At 36.8% G+C, this 20,253-nt stretch overlaps 3 protein-coding genes across 3 annotated transcripts; 1 reads left to right on the top strand and 2 right to left on the bottom strand.

Annotated features, from left to right (window-relative positions):
• Positions 1 to 1,835: 1,835 nt before the first annotated feature.
• On the bottom strand, positions 1,836 to 13,982 carry LOC109152320 (vinorine synthase-like). The gene is made up of 2 exons (XM_019299938.1): positions 13,959 to 13,982; positions 1,836 to 3,319 (listed from the first exon to the last, which is right to left on the bottom strand). Exon 2 carries the CDS (start codon positions 3,313 to 3,315, stop codon positions 1,990 to 1,992), a length of 1,326 nt encoding a protein of 441 aa, XP_019155483.1. The 5' UTR covers positions 3,316 to 3,319; positions 13,959 to 13,982; the 3' UTR covers positions 1,836 to 1,989.
• On the bottom strand, positions 12,612 to 13,928 carry LOC109152229 (salutaridinol 7-O-acetyltransferase-like). The gene has a single exon (XM_019299817.1). It carries the CDS (start codon positions 13,926 to 13,928, stop codon positions 12,612 to 12,614), a length of 1,317 nt encoding a protein of 438 aa, XP_019155362.1.
• A 5,361-nt stretch (positions 13,983 to 19,343) lies between the features above and the next one.
• LOC109152228 (developmental and secondary metabolism regulator VEL1-like) lies at positions 19,344 to 19,958 on the top strand. Its single transcript, XM_019299816.1, has one exon. It carries the CDS (start codon positions 19,344 to 19,346, stop codon positions 19,956 to 19,958), a length of 615 nt encoding a protein of 204 aa, XP_019155361.1.
• Positions 19,959 to 20,253: the final 295 nt, after the last annotated feature.

Raw genomic sequence — 20,253 nt, 5'->3', positions numbered from 1 at the left:
CTTATATATATATTATCAACCATGATCAATATATTATAAAAAGTAATTTGTTTGTTCATTTGTTACATTTCGGCCAAAGTGTTGCTTATTCATTCATTTATATGTTTAGGTGTAATTATAGATGATTGAATTGAGATTAATTGAATTATATTTGTGGACCATTTTAGATGCGTTTAGAGTCAATGAGAGCGAGATGGAGTAATATAATGGAGTCGGATATAACATCTTTTGGAAATCAAAAAGTGATATTTTCAATGATTTTAGTCAAATGAACAACTCAAGACAAAAGTTGAGCAAAAACATAAAAAGTTTAAATCCACTTACAACACAATTACTACTTGGTATTTATTAGGTCTTATATATCTCGGTATAGGAATTTCAAAATTGAGTGATTTATGCATTATTGGAAAACTAACTAAAGGGCTTACAGCTTTCGTAAAAATGTTAGGAATTATTGTACTGATTAGATTTTAAAATTGTATTTAAAAAAAAAAAAGATTATATCAACTCAACAATTTAGTGTAATTGACTAGAACGGTTAATGTAGGTAAATGTGGGCTCAGAGACATTTATCTGTGTGCAAATAAAAATTTTAATTATCATAAATCCGTACAACAATATTTAATTATCCTACACTCAACATTCCTTTCTGTGATATGTGAATATGGTTCGTCCACCAATGGCTACGGATCCTGAATTTCAAGGTAAAAATGTAGCAGGCTTTACAAATACAACTCGAAACCCTATACTAACTTCTACTCCAAACCCTATACTAGCTTCTACTCCAAACCCTACTGCCTTTGATCCTAAAGATCGGAATGATCCTCTCCATATCCATCTAAACTAAAGTCCTTCACTGCATCTCGTGATTGTTCAACTAGAAGGAAGATCGAACTATAATCCATGGGCGAGACCAATGAAAACGACATTAAAATTGAAGAACAAGATGATTTTCGTGGATGGGACCATGACGATCCCAAATAAGCTAGATCTCAAATACTTCTATAGCATCTCGTGATTGTTCAACTAGAAGGAAGATCGAACTATCATCCATGGGCGAGAGCAATGAAAACGACATTAAAATTGAAGAACAAGATGATTTTCGTGGATGGGACCATGACGATCCCAAATAAGCTAGATCTCAAATACTTCTATAGTGATCAATGCAATATGTAGTATCAGGGTTGGAACCAATATTATTGCAAAATATATTACTCTTCTTTTTAGTTATGGAATGGTTTTGTCATGCTCAATTAATTAGGTCCTAATTATTAGGAGAGAGAAGTGATTTGAGAAAAAACTAATGAGTTTTAAGATTAATTGTAATTTTTTTTTAATTTTTTAAGTAGCTAGGTCACAAATAAATATTGAGCCCTTTAAAAATTGATGCCCTGTGCTGTTGCCTATCTTGCACGCCCTAAAATCCGGCAATGTATAGTGTATATATATATATATATATATATATATATATATATATATAGTATCTGTATATGTTCATAACTACTTTCCCAACCTACTCTGTTTATCCGTATATGTTTCATAAGTATTTTCTCAACCTATCATATTTACAATGTAGTATATGTAGCTTATGACTTTCCAATTGAGAGAACCACTTTATACTACTAGACCACAAGGTCATTGGCCGTTTAACTTAAGTCCTATTTTCCTTATTTCATGTTTATCTTTATATGTGTTAGTCGAATCTTGTTTATTCATGCAAATTTCTATTTATTAATATATACTTTGTCAAGACTAATAACTACGGAGTAATTACTCATTATTATTGCATATTATATGCCATAACCCCAATATCCAAACAACAACAAACTTCGAGTGCTCGCCGTAATTAACTGCAGTCATTATTATAGAAGCTTCCATAAATATTATTATATTACCCATTAAACCACTGTCATCCTATTATTTTTCCCAATGGGTATTATTGTAGAAGCTTCCATGCATAAATATTATTTGTTTTAAAGAGTGCGGAATTCATAGCTTTGGTTTAGGAAAGCCAGAAACATAGGCAAGAAATTGGCGGTCTTGCGTTAACGTGTGCATAACTTGCTTAGGCAATCCCATCCACACTTCTACTGCTCCATTAATGGCGTCTAAGAAAAGCACCGAAGAATTCTTGATCATATTCACCACCAGTCTTGGCTTCCCCCACCCAAAATCAACTTCGTAATACGCCATTCTACACAGACTGCTTGTGTACAGCGTTGAACAATCTTTGTTGCGCACAAATTCATCACCTCCGGCAAACACCGCACGCAACCACCCGCCTTCGCCATACATCTTCCTCGCCGCGCCGTCGTCCACAGCTCGGAGAGCATCGCGTATCCTCTGCACCAATTGAGCGGCGGTTACGACGGTGCCGCCGTCTTTCGCTGCCTCGCAGTGAACGGTGGCTCCGTAGGTCAAGCTCCCTAGACAGTTCGGCGGCAGCGGCGGCTCCATCCTGCCCCGCAAGTTCACCATGCAGGATAACGTGACAGTTTGAGTCGGATTTGCGTTTATCACCGCCGCCCATACTAACGCCGTTAACGCCTCCGTGCGAGACGGCCGTTGAACTGAGCCGGTAATCGTTAAATCTTCTCGGAGTTGAGCTATGGCGGTGGCAGGGATGACGAACCTTTTAACAATCATGTTTTTCTCTTCCTGCTCCACCGCCGCGGCCGTTATCCTCACTGATCGTTCAAGGGCAGAAGTATCCGTCAAAGGAGGGAATAAGACGCTTGAGTGATCGGAAATGAATCCACTTCCATTATTCACAGCACAGCCGCGGTTGAAGGATGCCCAGGTTTCCATGAATTTGGCAAGGGAGGAACCATCCAAAATGGCGTGTGAAACGAAGAACCCAATAGCTATTCCCCCGCAGCTAAACCGGTTCACCTGAATCGCCAGCAAAACCTTTCCTACCGGTTGGGGCTCGTAAAACTTTGCTGAAGGAGTCAGCTGCTTAATCTTCTCAATTTCAAAATTTTCCAGCAAAGAAGACATGTTTTCAGCAACATCGGCCACAATAAACTCCACCCCTTCGTCGTTACATTCGACTGTTATCCTGTCCTCCCTCACCCTCCCCGCCAGCGGGTACATTAGAGACAGGGTTTTGGAGAGTGATTTCTTCAGCTCATCAATGGTATTGGAATGATGAGAATAAGCTCCTGACATGGCGGAGGAGTCGTAGAAGAAGATGAATGGAAGCCTGACGTTAAGAGCTAGTTGATCCGGAAAAGAGAGTTTGTAATTGTTGAGACTTTGAGGAGTGGGAGAAGATGGCCTCACTATTTCTTTGCTCCCAACTTCAACTTTCATGACTGCTATATCTGATACTATACAAGCTAGATTATGTTGATAGAAGCTCAATCACTATGGCTAGCTTTTATAATTGATGGCTTTATTATTTTATTGCATGCATGCTTTACGGGGTTATTTGATTATATTCTTATATGGTAACAACCATGATCAGTATATTATAAAAAGTAATTAATTTGTTTGTTCATATTTTCACCAGCTGATTTGTTTGTTCATTTGTTACAATTTGGGCCAAAGTGTTGCTTATTCATTCATTTATATGTTTCGGTGTAATATAATTATAGATGGTTGAATTGGGATTAATTGAATTATATTTGTGGACCATTTTAGATGCGTTTAGAGTCAATGAGAGCGAGATGGAGTAATTACAACACCTCTTGGAAATCAAAAGTGGTATTTTCAATGATTTTAGTCAAATGAACAAATCAAGACAAAAGTTGAGCAAAAACATAAAAAGTTTAAATTCAAGCACAACACAATCACTACTTGATATTTATTAGGTCATATATATCTCAGTTTAGAAATTTTAAAATTGAGTGATTTATGTGTTATTGGAAAACTAACTAAAAGGCTACAGCTTTCATAACATGTTAGGAATTATTGTACTTATTAGACTTATTAGATTTTTAAATTGTATTAGGATATTAGATACACAATTGTTATGTATTTCTGTATTTAGTTAGGTATCTTTAATTTAAGCCAAAAACTTTGGAGATATTTAGACGTACGGCACTAATTTAACGTTGTTTGTGTTGGATGGTACGCCTTACGCCCTTAATCTAGCATTAATTGGTAGTTAGTGTAAGTTTGGATGGAGTGATTGGTCATGTTTGTTTAATTAAATGTATTGTATTATGTTTAAATAAAGTTTTCTTGTTGTTTTTATTTTAAAAAATAAAGGAAAAATGACATTTTTTCTCTGTGAATTATATACCTATAACACTTTTTCCTCTTGAATTATTCAGGTAAGCACATTAGTACTCTCAGTTATTCTAAAAGTGGTGGTTTTTTTCCCTGATATATTAAATTGACATTTCTACCATTAAAGTAAACATTTTATTTATTTTTCTTCTCCAACAAATTATTGCGTTTACGTAAGGATGACCACGGTTCGATTCGAACTGAACCGGACACTATAGCAATTGAATTAAAAGTTTCCGGTTATGATTCAGATTCAGAACCCAATATTTGGATTTCAATTTATTAAATTTATGAATCTTAAAAACTGGATCCTGAACCGGCGGTTTGGGATCTGGTTCGCTGTTTGAACCAAATTGTGGTCATAATTTGTTAGAGAAGAAAAATAAATGAAATATTTATTTTAAAGATAAATATGTTCATTTAACATTTCGGGGGCGGGGGCGGGGGCGGGGGGGAGGGGGAACAGCCACTTAAATAATTCAGGGGAGAAAATGCTATAAGTATGTAACTCAAGGGGAAATGAGCTATTTCCCCAAAAATAAATAGATTATATCAACTCAACAATTTAGTGTAATTGACTAGAACGGTTAATGTAGGTAAATGTGGGCTCCAAGACATTTATCTGTGTGCAAATAAAATTTTTAATTATCATAAATTCGTACAACAATATTTATTTAATTATCCTTCAATACACTCAGCATTCCTTTCTGTGATATCCAACATGGTATCATAGCTATGAGATTATAACTTGGCGTACACCTTATGTGAATATGGTTCGTCAACCAATGACTACGAATCCTGGATTTCAAGGTAAAAATGCAGCAGGCTTCACAAATACAAATCCAATAATCCAAACCCTATACCAGCTTCTATTCCATACCCTACTGCCTTTGATCCTAATGATCGGAATGATCCTCTCCATATCCACTTGAACGAAAGTCCTTCACTGCAACTCGTGATTGTTCAACTAGAAGGAAGATCGAACTATCATCCATGGGCGGGAGCAATGGAAATGGCATTAAGGTCGAAGAACAAGATGATTTTCGTGAATGGGACCATGATGATTAGTTGCAGTATAATTTCACAAACAAATAATTTCTTGGAGTACGAGCTATCGAACGACAGGGAAGTAAGTGTATTAATCATTAGCTGTTAATCTATTCTTATGAAGCTAATCCTAATAATAAGCATGGATGTTTGCATAAAACAATTTAAATAAAGCAAAGCAACAGATTTGTGAAACAGTAGAGAGAAGATGAGATTGCTATGTTTCAAGTATTTAATAGTGCCATATATATGGACATATGGTTTATATTAAATCTGGGTTTAAGCAAGTATGAGGATGCAAAGTGGTATAAAGCTGCTCCCGCAGTCCCTAAAATTAGTGAATATCCACTCCCGTGGTATAAACACACAATAAAACAAGAACATGCATCATAATAGATTCCTAACTACTACCATATATCTCCCGATGCGCAATAATCAAGAGTTAAACTGCCTAACAAAATTACCCTTTCACAAGGTGCAACAGTTAGATTCAATTGTGTGTGTGCCCTGGATTATGCCCAACTTCCGCTGTGACACAAAGATAGCTATGAAGCAAGTAATTACGACCGTTTAACTACTAGCAACAACAATTCAAAGCACAATTGCAACACAATTATTGAACCCAAATAATAATATATTAAAGCATTAAAGAACTATGCATGCACATAGGTTCATAAATACTATCACCCAAGAATATCTAAGAAAATTTAGCCGCACATGACTAAGATGCAATACATATCAAAATATAAAGAGTTTAGAAGAATATCTAAGAGTAGCGATTTTCTCAAATATCCTTAGCTTTCTTCTTGCTTCCAAAGACACCTTGTAACTCTCAATTCTCTCTTCTTTCTTGTCTCCAAGTAAACTTCTCCTCCTCTAGGGTTGAACTAAGGTGTGATTTTATAGTGAGAGTCAAACAGGGACGGAATCAGAATTATTATTATTATTATTATTTTCCTTTATACAATGCTGCCCCATATCTTTTATTTTCATTTTGAGAATTCTTTCTTTGCATGGCATGGAAATCAGTGCACTTTAATTATCCCTCTTCAATTGGAAATGTTGCCTTGGAGTCCGTGCTTTAATTTGGAAGGAAAACAAAGCCAGCGCCCTTTTAATGCCTCGCCTGTCCGCGCCTCTCGACGCGTCAAAAACAGATTCGACGCGTCGAGAATAGGCGTCGTTTTCTGCTGTACTCTAGACGCGTTTCTCGACTCGAGTTTCCTGTGCGCGAAATAAATAGTTACTGCCCAATTTCGATGGCGTCAAATCTTCTGGGCTCCAAATTCATCCTTGAACTCCCCTTAGTCATAGAATTGACCTACAATGGTCCCAAAACACTCACAATTCACACTGTAAAATCATTCAAAAATAAGTGTTAACCATATTTAAATGATAAAATAAAGGAATTATAAAATTAAATTACCAAAATTATGAACTTAAGCCTAACAAATATAATCAAATTAATAGAATAGTTATGCACACTTAGACTCATATCAACGATCCCAAATAAGCTAGATCCCAAATACTTCTACTGGGATCAATGCAATACAATGGTCCTATTGTGGATCCTTAGAGCTGTGTCACCTACCATTGGACGACGAAGCATGCTTTGGATCAATATTGCTGAAGGTCTGTGGAAGCTAAGGATATGAAAAAACGCTTCAGCAAGATGTCTTTCGCATTGCTGAGATTCAATCTGAACTACATCGGGAAAAAGACTAGAATGTGTAGAATGGGATGAGAATTTGCCAAAATGTGTGCTGACTTTTTTTTTTGACAGAAATATGCAAAACTCTATTGCGAGTTGCGTTTTTGAAGGTATTTAATCCGTATTTTTTTTCGTTAAATACGTAAAACGCAACTGGTAGTTGCGTTTTCTGTATTGAACACGCAAAACGCATCTCCCAGTTGCGTTTTCACAATACGTATGGAATACGTATACGTTAAAACGCAATTGGGAGATGCGTTTTACGTAAGCATCGGATCTTTACTTCTTATGTGAGCTCTTTGTCATCCAATTTCTCTATTCGAAATATAGCACAACATATATCTTCTCCAAATATGCCTATGCCGTGTTCTGCCTTCTCCATTCCCATTCACATACCTCCCACTACTGCAAAAACGGAGACCATCCCTATACTTTTGTCCCAAATGCAAGACTTTGTTCCCCTTATTACTGTACCTTTATCTAAGCCTTCCCGTAAGGGAAAGGAGAAATTGGATGATGCAGGTCCCACGGGCAAGGGAAAAGAAAAATTGGTTGATGCAGGTTCCACTGACAAGAGAAAGATTTCTGATATGGATGCTTTGGATGGTCCAACTGACCGAAAACACCAAAAAAGGGGACCCACACTGCCGCCTAGAATCACTCGATCCCGAGCTGCTATTGCTCCACCTATTATTCCTAAGTCATCAGGTTCGAAGTCAAAGAGCTCTGGCAAAGTCTATAAACCCAGGCTGCTTTCACCCGAACTACTGGAGGTATGGCAGACTCATGTTCACCGGGACTTCATTGTTGAAAAGACCATAAATGAAGAGGATTTAGCTGCCAAGTGTGACATTATTCCGTTGCTACGTGATCAACATTTACTTGCGTCTCTCCGGCATGTTGGTCCGTATTCCACTTGGCTTACAGCGGAGTTTTACACAAATTTGACATTGGAGACATTTACTGAAGGATCTGCGAGATTTCATCAAGTCTTTATTCGAGGCATATGGTATCCCTTTGGACCTACGGAGATTAATGCGTACTTAGGCACACCAAATCATCCGGCGTCTCCAGACCCGAGTCCACATTTGCTCGCAGCAGCTCTCACACACAATAAATATGTCTCTTGGCCGAGAGATGGCCTTTCCAGTTTGAAGCTCACCACGGTTTATTCTGTGCTTTTGCGTCTAGCTTCCGCGAATTGGGTCCCGGCCGTGCGTCGTCACCAAATTCCTGAACAACTAGCTGGACTCCTATACAAAATCCGGAACCGTCTTCCATTCAACCTTGGCATGGTTATTTTCTCTCATTTAATGTCTTTTTTTGCAGAAAAAAAGGAGGCCAAAATACATCTCCCGTTTCCATGTTTGATCTTCGGAGTCCTTCAAGATCACGGCTTTCAACCGTATAAGGAGGAAGTCCTTACAACTCCCGACAATGCCTATCTCTTTGATGATCGACTCACTCAACGGGGCCATTATGATGATCGGGCGTCTCTGGCTCTTCTTCCGGTCATTCCACCTCCGGCACCACTGCATTCTGCCCCGGCTTCTTCGGCTGACACTGCTTCGGCCTCTCGTCCAGGCGCTAAACGGATTCCCAAAGAACCCACTACTTTGGTTGATCGTCGGCAGATTCTGCTCACTCTTGAGGCCTCCATTGCACAAGTTCAACAGTCCGTTGCCTCTCAACAAGCCACCATCGCTGGCCTGGAAAATCTTCGGGATATGCAGCTCAAGGAAATCACCCGTATGGAAGCTATTCACGCTCAGATTATTGCACACACTGGTGCTGCTACCTCGGGTTCTGACTCTGAAGAGGGAGACGATGACTCTGACTCGGGCACCCCGTCTGCACGGTAATTTTGATCCACTATTTTGATGTTCACCTGCCTTTGTCATTTTCTTTGGCAAAAGGGGGAGTTAGGAGTAAGGGGGAGTATTACGGAAGTTTTGGAAGGTTGTTTATTTTGGAAGTGCTTTGACTGCTACAATACTGGTTTTTGGTTTAGCTATTTTTGGAAGGTTGTTTATGCTAGTAAGGAAATAATGGATTGACATTAGTTAGGGGGAGTAAATGCAGTGTTGGTGCACCTAACTAACTTTATAATCTTTTGGATGATATCTGCTCAAGTAAATCAATTATTTGGTATGCTATGGTTCTATGTATGCATGTGGTTCAAGATTTGAAGTATATCAATCAGGCTCTAAACTCACATGTGGTCCGAAAAAAAAAAATTAATTTGTTAATTGTTTTTTTTGTTGTTTTTTCTGTTTTGTTAAAGTACCTATACTGAGGGCCATAAATAAAAATTGTTTTTAATCTTGCCCAAAGTATTTGATACTCAAGTTTACCAAATAAAATGGCAAAGGGGGAGATTGTAAGTGTAAAATATTTTTTACACTATTGGCTGATAAGTGCTTAATTGTCTATATTTTTTCCCCTTTCACTAGGCCATTTTGCTCATATATTCTTCCAAATTTCATGAGATTAGGACTAAATTGTGCTATTTTGCAAGGAGTTTGGTTTGAAAAGCATTGGAAGCAAAGTTGAGTATTTTCAGGCATTTTGGTGGACATTGGAGTCAAATGGAGCGTTTTGGATGCATTAGAAGTCAATGGGAGCCAAGGAGAAGCTAATAGGATGGCTAAAACACTTCAAAAGGAGCCTAAGAGTGGTGTTTTCAATGGTGTTGGTCATTTGGGCAAACCAAAACAAAAGAGGAGCAAAAGATCAATGCATTGCAATTTTCGCTCATTTCGACCACTGTTCGGTATTTTGACTATATCTCAGCCTAGGAGTGTTGAAATGAAGTGATTCTTGTTCCATTGGAAAGAAGACTCAAAGGGCTACAATTCTTATAAATACATCAAAGTCTAAAAAGGAAGCCACAGGGGTCCAAATTGTCCTTGAAGTTGAAGTTCCAAACTGACAAACCAAAACTGACTACCGTTTGGTTTTTGGACCATATCTCAGCCTAGGAATGTCCAAATGAAGTGATTCTTGCGCCATTGGAAAGAAGACTCGAAGGGCTACAACTTTCATGAAGACCATAATTCCAAAATCTGACGTTTTGAAGGACAAAATACACGGCAAAGTGCACGGCCGTGTCTGTGGCCGTGTATTTTCTGTGCATTCCAGTAGCTACTGCTATTTTGGACACGGCCAGGGACATGGCCATGTCCCTGGCCGTGTCAATGTGCTCTGTCTTCTTTTTAAAGTCCGATTTTGGTCATTTCTTCTTGGTTTTAACTCTTGTTAGAACCCTAGACACCCTCTTTCATTCTCCTTCATATTTTTAGGTTAGATTAGGCTTAGATTTAGGTTTCTTAACACTTTTGAAGCTTGTAATCTTGGATTTGAAGCTTGGATTCCAACATTTGAAGATTGTTCTTCCATTTTCAATACATAAGTTCTTCTTCCTTTTATCTCTTTATTTTGCAAGATTTATGTTTCATGCTTGTGTTATTGTGTTCTTTATGCTATTCAATCATGAGTAGTTAGTTTATGGACTTGAGTTAGGGTTGTATTATCTATCTTGATGCTTGATTTGTGATTATTGCAAAAAGGGGAAGAACTCCAACCTAGGGTTCATGTGTTTGTGAAGGTTTTGTATTTATATCTTGTTAATGTTTGATGTACACATTCATTAGCTTGTTTTTGGAGGATTCCTTGCCTCAATGAGAGTTGGGTTAGGATTCCAAGCCATTCCTTGCATAAACCCGATTTTTCCTATGAAAATGGGGGAAGTTGGGGGCTTTTGATGCTTTGTGTGCTTGATGGACTTGGAATTGATTCACCACGAAAGTGAGGCAATTCCTTGTTCTAATCCTTGTTTATTGCTTACGAGAGTGGTTGATAAACTAGGATACCTACGTGCATTCCCGATTGACTCTTTATTATTGGTTCTCCATAATCCATAGGTTGTTGAAGCATCTAGATGATAATGCTCCCTAGCTTGAGTCCTATTTCTTTATTTCGTGTTTACATCTTGTTAATATGTGTTTGTGTTACTTTGTTTAGTTAGCGTAGCCTCAATCTCGTTATGATTTGCTTAGCTTCTTGTTGATTTCCTTATGCTAGTGCCTAGTTTCTTGTGATTGCATATTGCGTGCCATAACCCCCAATCCCCTGAGGACGACATAACACACCCGTACACTCACCACATCTCATTTTTGCTACAACCATTGGCAATTTTATTTGTTGGTCTACTAGTATTTGTTTTAATTTAATTAGTATTGCTTTGTGGACCACGTGAGATAAACTAGTGGAAAACAACTAAATTAGTGGACAGCAATCATTGTGTTTTTAGAGTCCACAAATAAGCTTTCTAAGTGAATGGATGAGAAGCGTTCGAACAGTGTGTTGCTAAGGGATTGGCTATATTGGTGGATCAAGACAAACAAGCTTATGAAGAGGGCTATAAATACACATGGTTCGAAGACATCTACTGCCAACTTTGCGAATTACATACTGCCAAGAGTTCTCTCGATTTTACAAACCTATTATATTTCTGAATGTATTCTCTGGTTTAATTCGTTAGAATATTTATTGTACTGCATGATCAGTACGTGGTACTGCTGAAGCAACTTGTGAAGATTGTTCGGGTTTTCGTCTGTCAATCCTAGATAGGTGTTAGAAAGAGTGGAAGTGGTAAAGGCTGGAGGCCGTATTCAATTACCTCTTGTAATACTCCTTTGGTGAACATCTATAGTGGATTGGGCAGACGTGGGTTGCCCCGCAGACGTAGGAGAAGGAGCTCCGAACTACGTAACAATTTCCTGGTGTTTTTATTTTTATTTATGCTTTCTGCAGTTATTAATTCAACTTACTTGAACAAGTTTAATTAATCAACTAAATTGGTGCTTAATTCAATTAACGTATAAAAACACATATCTTTTCTTCTTCAAGTATCACGGAACAATTTCAGGGGATACCGTATGCGCTGAAAAACGCAAGAGCGTATTGCGTTTTAAGTATACAAATACGTAAACGCAACTGCCTCTTGCGTTTTACACAAATACATGAAAAATACAAAATACACCAAAAACGCAACTCCAAAAGGAGTTTTGCATATTGTTGTCAAAAAAAAAAAAAAAATACGACACATTTTGGGAATTTGGGCTTGTTGACCGCACATTCTAGTCTTTTTCCCAACTACATCAGACAAGGCAAGGTATATCCTTTGTAAATGATTACTTCACACAATTAAAGCTACTATGGGATGAATTGTTTGTTTAGAGACATGTTCCCTCCTGTGAATGCTCACCGAGCTGTGAACGTGACAGCTCTATGTGTTGATAGTTTGATTAGAACATTATCAATAAGATTGCATTTAAATTCTAATCGATCATCATATGGCTTGGTTTGGTGGATTAGGTATATTCTTGATTAAATGTGCCAGTCGCTTCCCAAAGTGACATCTGCCTCTATTTGGGACCCAACCCATTCCACCTCAATGCACAATTACAAAATGTATTGCGGTACTGCCCGCATTTATTTGCTGATAACTAATTATATATATAAATATTAATTCTAGTGGGGGGTTGAATTTTATTTAAATTAGACATTATTATGATTGTTACTCAATAAATGAGTAAATGACTAGTTGTTGGATTCATAGCTTTGGTTTAGGAAAGCCAGAAACATAGGCAAGAAAGTGGCGGTCTTGCATTAATGTGTGCATAACTTGCTTAGGCAATCCCATCCACACTTCCACAGCTCCATTAATGGCGGCGTCTAAGAAAATCACCGTTGAATTCTTGAGCATATTCACCACCAGTCTTGGCTTCCCCCACCCAAAATCAACTTCGTAATACGCCATTCTAAACAGACTGCTTGTGAACAACGTTGAACAAGAATCTTTCTTGCTCAATATTTCATCAATTCTGGCCAACACCGCACGAAACAACCCTCCTTCGCCGTACACCTTCCTCGCCGCTCCGTCGTTCACAGATCGGAAAGCATCGCGTATCCTCTGCACCAATTGAACGGCGGCTACGGCGGTGCCGCCATCTTTCGCCTCCTCGCAGTGAACGTCGGCTCCGTAGGCCAAGCTCCCAAGACAGTTGGGCGGCAGCGGCGGCTCCATCCTGCTCCGCAAGTTCACCATGCAGGATAACGTGACAGTTTGGTGAGGAGTTGCGTTTATCACAGCAGCCCATACTAACGCCGTTAACGCCTCCGTGCGAGACGGGCGTTGAACTGACCCGGTAATCGTTAAATCTTCTCTGAGGTTAGCTATGGCGTTGGCGGGAATGACAAACCTTTTAACAGTCAAGTATTTGTCGTCCTGCTCCACCGCCGCCGCCGCCATCCTCACTGCTCGTTCAAGGGCAGAAGTATCCGTCAAAGGAGGGAATAAGATGCTGGACTGATCGGAAACGAATCCACTTCCATTCACAGCGCCGCCGCGGTTGATGGATCCCCAAGTTTCAAAGAAGGTGGCAACGTTGGAAGCATCGGCTATGGCGTGCGAAACGAAAAACCCAAAACCCATTCCCCCGCAGCTAAACCGGTTCACCTGAACCGCCACCAGTGCCTTCCCTACCGGTTGGGGCTCGTAAACCTTTCCACTAGGAATCAGCTGCTTAATCTTCTCCATTTCAGGATTTTCCAGCAAACAACACATGTTTTCAGCAACATCAGCCACAATAAACTCCACGCCTTCGTCGTTACATTCAATTGTTACCTTGTCCTCCTTCACCCTCCCCGCCAGCGGGTACATTAGAGACAGGGTTTTGGAGAGTGATTTCTTCAGCTCATCAATGGTATTGGTATGATGAGAAATGGCGGGGGAGTCGTAGAAGAAGACGAATGGAACCCTGACGTTGAGAGCTAGTTGATCCATAAAAGAGAGTTTGTAACTCTTGAGAGTTTCAGGAGTGGGAGAAGATGGCCTCACTATTTCTTTGCTCTCAACTTCAACTTTCATGGCTGCTATATATATATCCGATACTATAAAAGCTAGAAATGAATTGAAGTTGCTCTATCTGATCTTAACAACTGAGATGCATGCGATAAGATTATGTTGGTAGAACAAAGCTCCACCACTATGGCTAGCTTTTATAATTGATGGCTTTATTATTTTATTGCATTCATGCTTTACGTGGTTATTTGATTCTTATACGGTAACAACCATTTTTCACGCTAAGCTATGATCCATATATTATAAAAAGTAATGCTATCAAATAAATCATCCTCTTTTATTTTAGGATAAGTGTCTAATTATTCATATTTTCACCAGCTTATTTTTTTTGTCCATTTGTTACAATTTGGGCCAAAGTGTTGCTTATTCATTCATTAGTATGTTTAGGTGCAATTATTGATGATTGAATTGGGATTAATTGAATTATATTTTTAATTTGAACCGTTTTGGATGCATTTTGGAGTTCATGGGAGCAAGATTAAGGGGTGTATTCAATCATGACTTTCATAGAGTTTTAAAGATTTTTATGAACTTTAAAAGTTTGGAGATATTCAATTCAAACTTTTAGAAAGTCTTTAAAAGTCATGCTGTATTGAATCAATATTTTTAAAGAGTCTTTAAAAATTGTGTGGTATTCGATTAACACTTTTAAAGAGTCTTTAAAAGTCACGTGGTATTCAAAAAGTTATGAACTTTTGTGGACTTTTTAATTTTAAGACTTTTTGTAGACTTTTCATTCTCAAATATAAATAGTTAAATCCAACCATCAACCCCAAGATTTCAAACTCCCTTTTTCTCTCTCTATTTAAACTTTGTTTTTTTCTCCCTATTTGAACTCTATAAACCTATCTTTTTTTTTTTTTTTTTTTTTTTTTTTTGAATGTTACTGGCCCTATTACATTGTAGTATCTGTTCATATACTTTCTCAACCTACTGAAACACAAAGAACCAATAACGCCTCCACTGAGGCTTGAACTCACAACCTTCCAAATGGAAGTCCAACCCGGAACTCTATAAACCTATCTAAATTCAATAAAATTATTTTTTTCTTCATTATCCTATATTTTCCTCATGTCTAAACTCTACCAATTTTTCTCTCTCTCCTAAACTTTAGAATCTTCATCTAAAAATTCGAAATAATATTATTTTTACTTCATTATTGCTTGTTTATATTAATTTTTATTTTTTGCTATGAATTTTTTATCCCTAACTTTCTCTAATTCTCCCTAAATACATGAATAAAGCAAAATTTTCATCATCAAATTTTAGTATATGTTTCATAATATTCATATAAATACTTATATATTTTGATTTTTATTCTTTTTATGTTTATATTCGTAATATATATATATATATATATATATATATATATATATATATATATATATATATATATTTTAACAACAGGTTACTACGAATAGCGAATTACTGTTCGCAACAACAGTTTAGGGTTGCAAACAGTAGCACCTTGTCGTTGTTTTCAGTCTCAAATTGCTATTGCAAATAATAGTTCTTTGAGTGATGCCTAGCAATATATCAAGTATATATAATTTTATATACATTATTAATATTAGATTTTTTTATGCAACTTGTAATTATATTTTTAAATATTTTATTTGATAAAGTCTTTTATTATAAATTTTATTGTTCAATATTGTTATGAATTTCTAATGAAATAATTTTTTTGTTTTTTTTTTTTTTTTGTTGATGTTTATTAATAATATATATATAAGTAATTAGCATATAAGTCTCAACATACTATGGATAAAAATAATAATGTTGAGAATGTTGATGTGGGTGAAGAACTATATAATAAAAAGATTTTATAATATATTATAAATGTTTTGTAAGAAAATTGTAAATGATAAGGATGTATTCAATTTAAAATTTCAATGACTTGTGTAGACTTTTTAAAATAAAAAGTTGATAAAAGTCTATGAATGTTTTTTATATAGACTTTTATAGAGTAGTCTTATAAAGTTTTAAAAAGTTTTGCACGACTCTATGAAAGTCAATCAAAGTTTATTAAAATCTATCATTTTAAAAGTCTTTAAAACTCTATAAAAGTCATGATTGAATACACCTCCTAAGTAAATAAGTAATATAATGGAGTAGGATACAACGTAACACCTCTTGAAAATCAAAGAGTGGTATTTTCAATAGTTTTAATAAAATGAACATAAACCAAGACAAAATTTGAGCGAAATGGTTTAAGAATTTCAAAATTAATTGAAAACTAACTCAAAGGGCTACAACTTTTAATTCGTAAAAATTGAAAGTATCATTTTTTTTTTTCTATTCATAACTACTTTCTTAACCCACTGAAGCACAAAAAGCCAATAATAATCTGTCTCCACTAAAACTCAAACCCACAACCTCCTATATGAGAAAGTAACTTGGTACCAGCAGACCACAAAGTCCGTACAACTTTAACTTGTTTGTGTTGGATGGTACTCCTTAATCTAGCATTAATTGGTAGTTAGTGTAAGTTTGGATGGAGTGATTGGTCATGTTTATTTAAATGTATTGTATTATGTTTAAATAAAGTTTTCTTGTCGTTTTTATTTAATAAAAAATAGATTATATCAACGCAACAATTTAGTGTAATTGACTAGAACTATTAATGTATGTAAATGTGGGCTCCGAGACATTTATCCGTGTGCAAATAAAATTTTCAATTATCATAAATACGTACAACAATGTGAATCATATTTATTTAGAAAGATGTGCTTAGATGGCAGCCCCTTTGGGGAGGTAACAGGATCGAACTCTGGCAATGGAGAATTTAACTCTTAATGCTGCAATAATTAGAGAAAATATAAAATAGATAATACTTTATAATAGAGTCAATCGTGTTCAAAAAAAGACAAATTGTACTAATTTGAACAAAATGACATTATTTTGTACTCTGAACCAGAGTCTATATGCAAAGTAAACATAATTTTAAACCATGTTACAACCTTTAAAAAGAACTGACAAATATATTATACGTAATGGCTACGTTGTTAATTATTAAGGTGTAAAAATTATGTGGAGCACTGGAGCTTGTTATATTAATCACTTCAAGGGAAAGAAAAAAACATCTTTTTTTTTTTTTTTTTTTTTTTTTTTTTTTTTTTTCTTTTGGGTTATACGACTTAGGAGCGAAAGTTACAATCACTATTTGAGAATGTGTATTGAGTAAATTTCACATTGTAATTTTATCGGGTCAATAGACTGTTTCCACACAAAGTCAAACCATAATATAACATCTCATGAATTCTTATTCTTGAGACGAGTGGAGTCAAGATGTAAATATAATATTTATATTGATAAATGTAATACTAATCGGGAATAAGGTATTTGTTACTTAGGAAAAATATAATACTTTTGAGAAAAAAAATGTAATACTTGTAACACCCATATCTCAGTTGCTCAAATAAAAAAGGCCTATGTCTACGTAATTAAACTAATGTAATACAATCAATATCCAAAAACAATACGAACTAAATTTAAGTGTAATCTAACCCTAAAATATGAAAGGAATTGAATGAGTAGAAAATAATTAGAGCTGAACTGATAAGTGCTTATTTGTCTATATTTTCCTCCCTTTCACTAAGTCATTTTGCCTATAGTTCATTCCAAATTTCATGAGATTATGATTAAATTGTATTATTTTGCAAGGAGTTTTGTTTGGAAACAAAGATGAGTATTTTCAGGCATTTTGGTGGACATTGGAGTCAAATGGAGCATTTTGGATGCATTAGGAGTCCATGGGAGCCAATGAGAAGTTAAGAGGATGGACAAAATACTTCCAAGGGAGCCTAAGAGTGGTGTATTCAATGGTCTTAGTCATTTGGACAAACCAAAACAAAAGAGGAGCAAAAGATCAAGACATTGTAATTTTCGCTCATTTCGGACACTGTTCGGTTTTCTGACCATATCTCGATCTAGGAATGTCCAAATGAAGTGATTCTTGCACCATTGGAAAGCCAACTTAAAGTTCTACAACTTTGTTGAAGACCACAAGTGCAAATAAAATGGTTTTAGAGGAGAAAATAGCATATAAGTCAACACAAGTGCACAGAATTCTGTTTCCAGAAGCATCGTACGCCCTGCCGTACGCCCATACGCATGCCAGTACGCATCTCTTCTCCCTGATCCAGTTTTCACTGGAAATGCACCAAAAATCGTATCCCCTGGCGTACGCCCATCCCTGAGGCCATCCCAACCTGCTCTGCCTCTTTTAAACCCCGTTTTCTCTCATTTCTATTCGGTTTTGACTTTTGTTAGAACCCTAGACACTCTCTTTTATTCTCCTTCATATTTTTAGGTTAGATTAGGCTTAGATTTATGTTTCTTAACACTTTTGAAGCTTGTAATCTTGGATTTGAAGCTTGGATTCCAACATTTCAAGATTCCACCATCCAATTTCTTTAGAGAAGTTTTCTTTCTTTCATCTCTTTCTTTTGCAAGATTTATGTTTAATGCTTGTGCTTTTGTGTTCTTTATGATATTTAATCATGAGTAGTTAGTTTATGGACTTGAGTTAGGGTTGTGTTATCTATCTTGATGCTTGATTTGTGATTATTGCAAAAAGGGGGAAGAACTCCAACCTAGGGTTCATGTGTTTGTGAAGGTTGTGTATTTATATCTTGTTAATGTTTGATGTACACATTCATTAGCTTGTTTTTCGAGGATTCCTTGCCTCAACGAGAGTTGGGTGATGAATCCAAGCCACCCCTTGCATAGACCCGATTTCTTCCTACGAAAATAGGGGAAATTGGGGGCTTTAGATGCTTTGTGTGCTTGATGGACTTGGAATTGATTCACCACGAAAGTGGGCAATTCCTTGTTCTAATCCTTGTTTATTAATCACGAGAATGGTTCGTAGACTAGGATACCTACGTGCATTCCCGCTTGTTTCCTTGGTTACTTGTTCTCCCTAATCCCTTAGGTTGTTAAAGCATCTAGATGATAATGCTCCATAGCTTGAGTCCTATCTCTTTATTTTTGTGTTTATCTTTGTGTATATGTGTTAGTCTTATCATTTCCTTAAACTTGTAGTTTGCTTAGCTTCTTGTTGATTTCCTTATGCTAGTGCCTAGTTTATTGTGATTGCATATTGCGTGCCATATCCCCCAATCCCCTGAGGACGACATAACACACCCGAGCTCACATCTTATTTTTGCTACATCAAAAATTGGCGCCGTTGCCGGGGATTGGCAATTTGGTGGTTCTATGTGATTACTTGTTTCACTAGCATTAGAGTATAAGGAATCTTAGGGGACTAAGCTTTTTCTTTCTTTTTTTGTTTGTTTTTATTGTTTAAAGAGCTAATTGTTTTACCTTGTTTGAGTTTCGGTTGAAAGATCCATACTTTGTGCATACGCTCTAGATTCAAAAGGAGGAGCTTTTACCACTCAATCAAGAACTTTCACCATGGATGAGTATGCATTCCAAGGAGGATATTATGATTCTCAATCTTATGGGGGTAACCAACATGATGGATATGGAGATCCTTACCCCACTCAACCCCCACCTCCTAACAATTACTATGATGCTCAATCTCAATATTTTTGTCCACCACAATTCCACGCCCAAAACTCATACTCTCAATACACTCCAAACTTCCAAAATCCTTACCCACCACAATCCTATCAAGACTCACTTTACCATTTCCAAGACCCCCAATATGCTTCATGTGATCAATACCCTCACACTCAACAAACATCTCCATACTACACCTACTCTTCTTACCAACCAAACTCACCTCCACCACCCCAAAATCCATACCATCAAGGCTCATCTCTAAATCATTTTTCCCCACCCACTCAATGCTCACCAAGTGTAAGGAGGAATGGATTAAATGAGGAGACATTAGCATTAGCTAAGCGTTGGGGAGTCACTATTGTACCCGATGGTGACATTGAGGATGATGGCTATCCCATGAGACCGATTGAAGAAGAGTATGCTAATAATCAATGGGAACCTCATGAGCCCCTCTATCAAGAACCTCAACAAGAATGCCAACCATTTGATCAAGATCCGAGATGAAGTTTATGATGGCCAACATGCTTAAGCAAATGAATGAGCAACAAGTTCTACTAGACAACATGATGGCTCAAATACAAGGTTTGGCAACTCAAGAACCCGTTCAAGAATTGTCTTCCAATGTAGATGTTCTACAAGAGTTGCTCTTGCCAAATGAAGGTCATGTGGTTGAAGAAAATAAAAAACGGGGTGAGGACCTTAAAGATAAAGATGAAGATGATGAGTGCATTGAGATGGAAACACCAAGTTGGGGAGAAAGTGTAAACTTGCAAGATAAGGAGCAACTAGAAGATGATCC

The sequence above is a fragment of the Ipomoea nil genome, unplaced genomic scaffold, assembly GCF_001879475.1.
Source record: "Ipomoea nil cultivar Tokyo-kokei standard unplaced genomic scaffold, Asagao_1.1 scaffold2403, whole genome shotgun sequence".
Classification (NCBI taxonomy): domain Eukaryota; kingdom Viridiplantae; phylum Streptophyta; class Magnoliopsida; order Solanales; family Convolvulaceae; genus Ipomoea; species Ipomoea nil.
The sequence above is the reverse complement of the archived record's forward strand: the minus strand, read 5'-3'. Positions and strand labels throughout refer to the sequence as shown.